At 51.5% G+C, this 10924-nt stretch overlaps 1 protein-coding gene across 2 annotated transcripts; it reads right to left on the bottom strand.

The window, feature by feature from the left end:
• Positions 1-5139: 5139 nt before the first annotated feature.
• ZNF574 (zinc finger protein 574) lies at positions 5140-10892 on the bottom strand. Of its 2 annotated transcripts, none has more exons than XM_066271938.1 (2): positions 10623-10892; positions 5140-8106 (listed from the first exon to the last, which is right to left on the bottom strand). In XM_066271938.1, exon 2 carries the CDS (start codon positions 8084-8086, stop codon positions 5387-5389), a length of 2700 nt encoding a protein of 899 aa, XP_066128035.1. In that variant the 5' UTR covers positions 8087-8106; positions 10623-10892; the 3' UTR covers positions 5140-5386. The 2 variants fall into 2 exon arrangements, with proteins under 2 accessions (XP_066128035.1, XP_066128036.1); XM_066271939.1 differs by having other exon boundaries at positions 10741-10892.
• Positions 10893-10924: the final 32 nt, after the last annotated feature.

Here is a 10924-nt window from a genome sequence, read left to right as displayed (position 1 = left end):
TGTCCTGGGAAGGGTGGTGGGGGAAAATCAGGGTGTGGGGTGGGTACGTGTGTGCTGAGGAGAGAAGGCTTTTACTTGTTCGGTAAATGTTCACTCAGAAGTAAGGCCTGAGCAGTTTTTTTCACCAATCAGAAACCCAAGCCTCAGAATTTAGGATGAATCCAAATTCCTGAATTCAAATCTCAGCTGTCACTTTATAGATATGTGTGACCTTTGATATGTGAGCTCAGTAACCTCATTTTAACAGGGATAATACCTACTCTGGGGTTGTAAGAATGAAATGATTTAAGTGTTTAGGACAGATCTCCAGCACACTGTCTTCAGTAAAGGATGTCCCCATTTCCATTCCCAGAGGACTAACAAAAGCCTTTAAAAACTGAGTCTGGCCTGACCAGGCGGTGGCACAGTGGATAGAGTGTCAGACTGAGATGCAGAGGACCCAGGTTCGAGTCCCCAAGGTTGCCAGCTTGAGCGCAGGCTCATCTAGTTTGAGCAAAAGCTCACCAGCTTGGGCCCTGGCCGGTTGGCTCAGTGGTAGAGCGTCGGCCTGGCGTGCGGGGGACCCGGGTTCGATTTCCGGCCAGGGCACATAGGAGAAGCGCCCATTTGCTTCTCCACCTCCCCTCCTTCCTCTCTGTCTCTCTCTTCCCCTCCCGCAGCCAAGGCTCCATTGGAGCAAAGATGGCCGGGGCGCTGGGGATGGCTCCTTTGCCTCTGCCCCAGGCGCTGGAGTGGCTCTGGTCTCGGCAGAGCGACGCCCCCTGGTGGGCAGAGCCTCGCCCCTGGTGGGCGTGCCAGGTGGATCCCGGTCGGGCGCATGCGGGAGTCTGACTGTCTCTCCCCGTTTCCAGCTTCAGAAAATTAAAAAAAAAAACAAAAAACTGAGTTGATTTTGAAGTTGTCTGATGAAACAAGGTACACAACCTTTTTCAGTGTGACATTCATATTTTTGTGCCCATATTAACACATTTGAAACAAACAACAACTTCACAGGGTAGCTGTTCACCTGGGCTGATCATCAAGACCTCACCAATCAAAACCAGAAATGGTATCACAACTGGGTTTTTTCACTGCCATCAAGTCTCCTTGTCCTTGTTCCATCCTCTGATGTAGGGCACTAAGATGTAAGATGTTGGGATTCTGCAAATCCAACAGAGGGATGGGGGATAGGAAAAAGAAAAAGTGGGAAGGTTTTGATCATTTAAAAAGATAAAAAATATCAGTACTGCATCATTTTGGCAAGATTGGAAGACAAGTCAGAAGGAATAGAAGAATGAGGTGTTGGAATGCAGGGTCAGAATACCCTGAGAAAAGTCATTTGCCCAGCCCCTGCCTGCAGGGTGTTGTAGTCAGAACCAAAGCGACCCAAAAGTTCCTCGTCACCCAGGCCATCCTGTGACAACCAGATGCCACACAAGAGCACTCTAGAGCTGAACTAGGCATCCACCTATATAGCCCTGTGAACGTGCCCCACCATTCCACATGCCCTTCCTGTAGTCATACTTGGGCCTTCTCTTAATATAGGGAGCCTGACCTGTGGTGGCACAGTGGATAAATCGTTGACCTGGAATGCTGAGGTCGCTGGTTTCAAACTCCAGGCTTGCCCAGTCAAGGTATATACAAGAAGCAGCTACTACAAGTTGATGCTTCCCGCTCCTCCCCACCCTTTCTCTAGCCTCTAAAATCAATTAAAAACAAACAAACAAAACCCGACCACATTGGGAACCCTGGCTAGGTGGATTAGTGGATATAGTGTCATCCTGGTGTGCCAAGGTCATGGGTTTAATCCTTGGTCAGCGCGCATACAAGAAGCAACCAATGAGTGCAAAACTAAATGGAACAACTAAGTGAAACAAGTTGATGCTTCTCTCGCTCCCCGTCCCCCCTCACCCTTACTTCTCTCTCAAATCAATGGGAGAAAAAAAGCACATTGGGCACTAGAGAACCACTGTTTTGTCTCCTTGACAGTTCTGCTCATGCAGCTTTTAAAGTTTATTTTTTATTTTATTTTTTTCTACAGAGAGAGTCAGAGAGAGGGATAGACAGGGACAGACAGACAGGAACAGAGAGATGAGAAGCATCAATCATTAGTTTCTCATTGTGCATTGAGACACCTTAGTTGTTCATTGATTGCTTTCTCATATGTGCCTTGACCGCGGGCCTTCAGCAGACCGAGTAACCCCTTGCTGGAGCCAGCGACCTTGGGTCCAAGCTGGTGAGTTTTGCTCAAACCAGATGAGCCCGCGCTCAAGCTGGCGACCTCGAGGTCTCGAACCTGGGTCCTTCTGCATCCCAGTCCGATGCTCTATCCACTGCGCCACCGCCTGGTCAGGCTCATGCAGCTTTTATAGCCACCTATAAACTGGCAATGCAAGGCTCTTGGGGGGGTCACCTGCATCAGAATTGGTGTGCTCAAAGCATCAATTCCAGGGTCTCATCCACATATACTTGCTGGATCTGAAATCTCTCGGAGAATCGCCTAACACAAAGTTTGAGAATCTTTGCCTGTCTAAACTCAAACCTCAGCATCCAATAGGGTTTGATGAGTGCCATTAAAAAAAATTTTTTTTAGAGGAAAGGGGGAGAAACTTCAATTCGTTCAACTTGGTTGTGCGTTCGCTGGTTGCTTCTTGTATGTGCCCTGACCAAAAACTGAACCTACAACCCTGGAGCATGGGATGATGTTTTAACCAACTGAGCTGGCCAGACAGGACAGTGCCATTTTTTTTTTTTTTTTACATTGGTTAAATTGAGGATGGTGGATATTTCAGTAGGGTGATGGTGAATAGTGAGTCTTGTTCATAAACTTGTTTGCACAAATAAATTTTTCTCAGGTGGGAGTCCAAAATTTCCTTTAGAGGCTCTAAAAAGGAACAACAGTAGAGGAAGGGTGGTCACCTGTCACAAAGCCTTTCTTTTTTTTTTCTTTTTAAGCCTTTCTTTTCTGCTGAAAGCATCTTTATCTTGGGGTCAACCAGCACCCTGAGGTTTTGTACCCCATTCCCATCCCTTTTCTTCATTCAGCCTGATTGTTGGCTGGTTTTGCAAGTATAAACCCTCCAATTATTGTAAGTACTGATTTGATATGACTGACATGTTACACTTCCTCATGAGAGGAGGCAGTTTGAGAACAAATCTATACCTGGGTTAAGGGGGGCAGGGTCTGGCATGATGGGCTCATTTGACTGGAGTCCTTTCTGCAGGGTATAAGGTACTGAAAGATGGTGCCTGGGATCAATACAGCCTGATCAAAAACTTTTAACAAATAACTGCTCTTCATTAGGAACTATCAAGATACCAAATGAGTGCTTTTACTTTTTAAAAATTACTAAACTAAGCATACTGTAGCAAAATCTTTATCAAAGGTATTAGAAGACCTGGTTTCTAGCCTGGCTCCACCACTTGTGTATCCTTGCTGTCTTTTTCTTCTCTGAGCCCTCATTTTCTCACCTGAGCAACCGGCAAACCCGGTCTGTCTTAGAGCCCCACTGCTGAGGGTGACAGGACTGCTGAAGGGAGGCCTAAGTGCGCAGCAGAGGCTGAATGTGCCGATCTTGGGCCTCTCTTTCCTCTGGTTTTAGTACAAACAGCTTCCCTTTTACCCCTCATTTATTAGTGTTCCAAATAAGAATTCTAATAAAAAGACTAGAATCTTCTGGGGTGGGAGGCTTGTTTTCCTTAGGGTATACCTCTAGGAACAAAACTGCCGTAACAACTGAGCATTCCTACTGGTCACACACTCACTACCCCCCCCCCCCCAAGTATGCAGAAAGCAGTAAAGCATGAGGAAAGCAGGAATGATTAAACCAGATCAAATCAGGCTTCAATTCAAGCTCAGCTTTATTTGGGTTAAATGACCTTGGGCAAGTCATTTTACTGCTTTTGACTTCAGATTTCTTCCCTGCAAAATGTTCTTCCAGATCAGTTTGAAAATTATTCCAAAAACTGTAGCAAAGTATTTCAGACAAACTAGACATTTAAACATCAGTCAGCCATACCAACCATTCCTCTGCCAACAAACATCTGTTAGCTGAGCCAGAGTCCAACTCCAGGCTGGCATCAAGGCACCTCCTCTTTTGAAGCTTCCTCCCCCAGCCAACCCTTAGAATCTTGAACTCCACAGCTGGGTCTGGTCCCAGGAGCTACCTTCCTCCACTGCTGGGGAGATCATGCCTTTTCCAGACCTGTATGTGCCCTCAGGGATCCATATCAAGAAAACCAGATGGCCCTGAAGGAGACAGCTTACATCAGGCCAGGAAGAGGCCAGGACATCGGGGAGAGTGGCGGTGAGAAGACCGATTTTCCCAAATTTTCCCACCATCAGTAGAAACACCTTCAGGTTTTTCTACAAAACTGTGGGGACCTCTAGTGGCAAGAGAGCCATGCTGCTTCCATCTAGAACCAGAGTGAAGTCCTCGCTTCCCAGGAGCCCTCACTTTGGAATTCAGATCTTCAATTCAGCAAATACAGTGTGTCTGTAAAGTCATGGTGCACTTTTGACCAGTCACAGGAAAGCAACAAAAGATGATAGAAATGTGAAATCTGCACCAAATAAAAGGAAAACTCTCCCAGTTTCATACCTATTCAGTGCAGTAGCTATCCCGTATAGCCTCTACAGACTCGTCACTGACTGATGCTCTACCAGAACAGGGTTTCTCCACCAAACTGCCGGTTTCCTTCAACTGCTTATCCCTCCGAGTAATGTTATTCCTATGTGGTGGCGCTTTGTTATAAACGTGTTGATAATCACATTGCATTTTGGTCACAGATTCAAATTTAGTGAGCCACAGAACACACTGAACTTTCCTCTGTACCGTCCACATCTCGATTGGCATGGCCGTGGGCTGCTCCGCCATGTACATGGTGTTACGTCACCATCTGTGCACATACTGCCACATCATCCTACAGAAACTGGGAGGGTTTTCCTTTTATTTGGTGTAGATTTCACATTTCTATCATCTTTTATTGCTTTCCTGTGACCGGTCAAAAGTGCACCATGACTTTATGGACACATTGTATTTACTGAGCTCCTACTACTTGCGAGGCCCTGTTCTAGACACTGAAAACACAGCCATAAAAAGTACCTGGACTCATGGCTCCCAAACTCCACCCCATACAGCCAGGCCAGTCAAAAGCACATAAATGTCCAACTTAGTCTTTATTGACGATTTTACCTTGGGGCCACCAGTGCTAACAGATGGAAGGGTGAGAGGCACCTTTATGTGTATCAGGATGCCAGAACACCCCTCAGAAAAGAATAAATCCGGTTATACAACTTATATAGCGGTTGGGAGGAGTGGAGGAAGGGGTACTGTATATATAGAAATTTAACTGGAGTTTCTTCAGCAATAGGGCACGGTGCTGCTGAAGAGGACAATGTGCAGGGTCAGCCACTGATCTGGACCCCCTCCGCCTCAGTCAGAGGGTAGATCTCAATGGCCTCCACCAGGGGCAGCGTCTCCACTGCAGTCTCCATTACTGCCAGGCCAACAGCAGCCTCTGCCTCTGCAAGCTGCTGCCGCACAGCTGCCTGATGCTGCTGTTGGTGGGTCTTGCGGTGTTTCCACAGGTTGGAGAAGGAGCGGTAGCTCTTGCCACAGTCAGGGCAGGAGTAGGGCCGTTCACCTGTGTGAATGCGGCGATGTTCTGCCAGGCGCATGGAGATGGCAAAGGCCTTGCCACACACTTCACAGGCAAAGGGCCGCTCACCTGTGTGCAGGCGCCGGTGGTCCTTCAGGTGGGTACTCTGACGGAAGGCCTTGCCACAGTCTGGACACGGGTAGGGCCGCTCGCCTGTGTGGATGCGCCGGTGCACCTGCAGTGACGTCTCTGTGCTGAAGAGCTTCTTACACTCACTGCACTCCAGGCCCCGGCGTCGAGCAGGAGCTGCAGTGCCTGCAGGGGCTGTAGCAGCAGTGCCTGCAAGGGCCACAGGGGGTGCCACTGGTGTGCGAGTGGCTCTTGGGGCCCGGGGTGCTGGGGGCTCCTTAGCTAGGACCTCTCCAGGCCCAGCAGCTGCATGGGCCGCCTCATGTGCTTGCAGCCGAGCAGCTGAGCCCACTTTTTTGCCACAGGTACCACACTCAAAGCGCCTTGGGCCCTGGGCAGCAGCAGCTGCACAGCGGTGTTCACGGAGGCGCAGTGAGGAAGGGAAGGCAGCCCCACAGGATGGGCAGCGGTGAGGCTGGCGCCCAGCGTGGGCCACAAGCTGGTGCACTTCCAGCAGCCGGCGCAGCAAGAAGGAGCGGGGGCACTCGCGACACTTGTAGGGGTACTCGCCAGTGTGGTGGTAGCGGTGCATGAGCAGACGATAGGGGCGGTGAAAACGCACGCCGCACTCCTGGCAGCGGTAGGGGAAGTGCTGGGCATGCACCAGGCGATGCTGCCTCAGTGTGGAGCTTTGTGTGAAAGCCTTGCCACAGTCCCCACACCGGTAGGGCCGTTCCCCCGTGTGTGTGAGCCGGTGGCGGGCCAGGTTGGCAGGCGAGTTGAAGGGCTTAGAGCAGTCTGGGCAGGGGAAGGGCCGTTCGCCTGTGTGTGTGCGCAAATGGTTTCGCACATGAGACTTCTTCTTGAACATCTTGCCACAAATGCCACACTTATGGCGCCGTTCTAGCCGGTGCACAAAACGCTGGTGCCGGGTGAGCTGTAATGCCTTGCCAAACTCACGGCTGCATAGTAGGCAGCGGTAGGTGCCTGGGGCAGCAGGCTCTGCTGAGCTCTCTTCAGACATGGGGGGCTCTGAAACCTCTGGCTCTCCAGTTTCTGCCGAAGCTGGCTCAGAGAAACCAGTAACAGGCTCCTCTGGTGGGACTGGTGTTGAGGGTAAAGGGACACCTCCCACCCCGTGGGTACGCCGATGATAAAGGAACTTGGTAAGGTTGACAAAGTTCTTTCCACATGGACACGAATGCAGAGGATTTGGGGTGTGGGCTCGCCGATGGGCCAGGAGGAGGGCCTCTGTCCCAAAGGCCAGACCACAGTCCACACAAAGGAAGTGAGACTCACTGCTGTGGTCTCCGAGGTGCTGGTCCAGACTGGAAGGACTAGGGAAGACACGACTGCACAGGGGGCACTTAAAGACACCCTCCCGGTGACTCCGCAGGTGCTGTTGTAGCTGGTGAGGTGAGAGAAAGAGCTGATCACAGGCTGAGCAAAAGAGCTCCTGGGTGGCTGCCCCACCTGGCTCTCCACTGTTGTTCTTCCGGGCCTTGCGTCCCCGGCGATCACGCCCAATGGCTTCACCATTGCGCAGCTCATAACTGTGGTCAGAGGATGGTAGGGGATCAGGCTGAGTCACAGGCACCTCTGCAGGTGAGGAGGTCAGGGTCTCCTGCTGCAAGGCAGGCTCCTCAGACTCTGGGGCAGGAGCAGGAAAATGAGTGGCCTGGTGCTCCAGAAAGTCAGCTGGCAGCTGGAAGAGCTGGGAGCACTCAGAGCACTTGTAGAGAAGCAGCTCCACCTCGGTCACCACCTCAGTGGTGGTGGTAGCAGCAGAAGAGACAGCTGCCCCTTCCCCTCCCTCTTCTGTTTTGCGGTATGAGTGCTCCATGGCCACACGGGCTGGACCCATGGGAGATCCTAGGACAACTGGGGGCCCCAGAATAACTGGGGCCTGAGACTTGGTGGGAGTGGCCCTGAGGTGCGTCTGGCGGTGGTTTAGCCAGAGCTCCTGGCTGGCAAAAAGAGCCTTGCAATCAACACATTCATAGTGGATGGTACTGGAGCTTAGGGCAGGCACCTTAGGTGGTGGCTCAGCTGGCACTGCCTCCTGGGGCGCCATCATTTTCAGGTGCAGTTCCTGGTGCTCCAGGAGCTGGCTGGGTGACAAGAGCAGCTGCCCACACTCTAGGCACTGGTACTGGCTCTCCTGCACTACAGTCTGATATAGGCCTGTGCCAGAAGCTGCCTCTGTGGCCACAGTGACTCCAGGGTCAGCCACACCCACAAGCTCAAAGTGCTGCTGAGGCACGTGGGAGTTCTGGTGCATGAGCACCTCCTCCAGGGAGCCATAAAGCTGGTTGCACTCTGAGCAGACAAAGCGATGTTCAATGTACAGGACCGTCTCCTCTGATTCCTCAGTCATGGTGGCAGCAAGACCCTGGGCTGGGAAAAGGAATATTTGGAGACAAATCACAACTAAGCCACTGCTTTCTCAGTCCTTCCCAGGAACAATTCTTTCCATTTACCATCTGCCCCACCTAGACCTATATCCCCCTCTAACTTCTTATGACCATTTTTCCACTCCTACTGCACCCCCCACCCAATTTTCCCTCTCCCAAACACACGAGAGCACCAAGCACAAAATCTTCCCAGCAGCCCCTTCCTGGTGAATCTACCCAAGTCTCACGTCTGAATCAACCGGAATCAAACTCCACCCACCAGATCCTTATAACCTCATTCTCCCATGCCCAATGCTCCACCAGTCACACAGGAACCCATGTCCTCTCCACTGAGACGTCCTTCCACTGATTCTTCTCACTATTAACTAACTACCCCATTCTTGCTCCCAGACACTCAGGGGAGTCCACAAAGCTCTAACAACCTGCTTCTTCCGGCCTCGCTTGTCCTCTGCTCCTTCCCCTTAGCCCCCAAACTTTTTACACCCAGACCACTCAAATTGCCCAATGTCCCACCCCTTTCAGCACCCTCACATTGCGCAACTTCTCTCCTTTAATCACAACTCCTGCTACCCATCTCACTCTCTGCCTCTGGTGCCCAGGACCTTTACATCAGACTATCCCTTCTTCTATTCAACTTTTCTCACATTGGCCTCCTCTTCAAAAAAAGGCCTAATCTCCTGTCTGAAATACCCAAACCCATCTTCACAAATACCTAACCCTTTCTTCATATCTAGACCCTTCCCCCTATTCTAACTTGTGTCCCCAGACACTCTTCACATCAATCACTTTTTCTTTACACTGAAACCTCATCTACAATTCTAATTCTCCTCTGGGATATCCAGATACACTATACATATTGACTTAAAGCCCTTGTCTTCATTTACAATCACCCCAACCCATTCAGGAATTCCCAGATCCTCTTTTCATTTTTTTTCTTCTCTGAAAAAATGTCCCTTACCACCCTAACCCACTGTAGGGATACCCTTATCAACCCAAGCTCTTCTTTACAAAAAGACACACCCTAACCCATTCTGGGATATCCAGGACCCCGCCCCCCTTTCACATTATTAACCTAACCTTTCTTTTTTTTTTTTTAAAGAGCCCCTCTCGCTTGACCAGTAGGTGGCGCAGATAGGACTGGGAAGCGGAGGACCCAGGTTTGAAACCCTGAGGTGGCCAACTTGAGCGCGGGCTCATCCAGCTTGAGTGCGGTTTGCTGGCTTGAGCATGGGATCATAGACATGACCCCATGGTCGCTGGCTTGAGCCCAAAGGTCGCTGGCTTGAGCAAGGGGTCACTTGCTCCCCCCACCAAGGCACATATGAGAAAACAGTCAACGAACCAACTAAGGTGCTGCAACAAAGAACTGATGCTTCTCCTCTCCCTTCCAGTCTCTGTCCCTATCTGTCCTTCTCTCTGTCTCTGTCACGCACACACACACAACCCCTTCTCACCCTAACCCATTCCAGGGACACTCAGCCCCCTCTTGTAACTTAATTTCCCTTCTTTGCAAAAAGACCCCTTGCCACCCCCCAATTCAGGGATATCCAAACTACCCTTCATAATAGCTTGAATCCCTTTCACACAGAGACCCTCCCACTGCCTAAGTTCCTTTTAGGGATCCCCAGATCCTCTCTTCCTATGCAGAACCCCCCACCCACCCTAGCCCCTGACAGAGCATAGCCAGGTCCCTCTTCCTCATATCCGGACCCTCTCACTAGCCAACCTATTACATACTCTGGGGATACCCAGGATTCCTAACTTCTTATCAAACTAACAGATCATTCTCATTTAAGTGATATCCAGACACTCTGCGCCCCTAGCACACAGATCTCTCATCACCCAACACCCATCCAGGAAGACCCAATTTCCACTCTTCACGACCTAATTCCCTGCACTTTTCAAAAGGACTACCTCCACGCAACCTATTCTAGAAACACCTATGCACCCTTTTCACATAACTCTTCTTTGCACTGAGACCCTTCTCATCCCATTCCAAGGAAACCCAATCCCCCTTCAGTTTGGTTTAAGCCCTCTTCACAATAATGTGATCCCATTCTTCATACTTGGACCTTTCCCTCAGCTCTAAAACTACCCTCCGGGGAGGTCCGTTTCCCAGTATCTTTTCACATCAAGACCTCTCTCACCGGCCTAATTCTTCCCAGGTATACCTTGCTGTTCACGTCAACTCATCACCTCTTTTCTCACGCCCTAAACCTCCCGAGACAATCAAATAACCTCGACCCGTCTACCCCCTTTCGGTCCTGGGCTGTCCGACTGCCAAGCCCTTTGCTCCGATAACCCCGGAGACGCTCTTGGGGGACAGCTCTAACGCCTCCCTTCCCACCCAGGATCCTCCCAAACCTCCGCCCGAGCCCCGACCCTTCCCACTCAGCCCCATTACTCGACTCTAGCCCCCTTTCCCACACACTGCCCCAGCCCGGCCCCCGCCCTGCGGCCCGCGAGGCCCGCCGCGGGTTGGTGCTGCTTCTCACTCACCGCCGCCGCGCACCCCCTCCGGCCCTCAGTGCGCAGGCGGGGTGCCGACAGCAGGCCGCAGGGGAGGGTGAGCAGTTGGGCCAGCTCTACGTGCGCGCGCGTGCCCGTCCGCTCTCACCCGCCTCCGCTGTCTCGCACACCCCGGGCCTGGGCCCGGGGAGCCGCTCCCCTCGCGCGGCCACCCTAGCGCTGCGCCCTCTCTAGCTCCCGCCGTTGCCTCTCGCCTGCTCCAGAGCCTCGCTCTTGCCCGCAATCGCCCTCAGCAACGCCCCTCCCACCTTCTTCCTCGGTCGCCGCGCGGA

This window comes from Saccopteryx bilineata, chromosome 3 (genome assembly GCF_036850765.1).
Source record: "Saccopteryx bilineata isolate mSacBil1 chromosome 3, mSacBil1_pri_phased_curated, whole genome shotgun sequence".
Classification (NCBI taxonomy): Eukaryota; Metazoa; Chordata; class Mammalia; order Chiroptera; family Emballonuridae; genus Saccopteryx; species Saccopteryx bilineata.
Note: the sequence above shows the minus strand (reverse complement) of the source record. Positions and strands in the feature narration are given on the sequence as shown.

Coding starts and splice junctions, on each gene's coding strand:
- ZNF574 (XM_066271938.1), bottom strand. CDS start 8,086: ATGACTGAGGAATCAGAGGAGACGGTCCTGTACATTGAACATCGCTTT.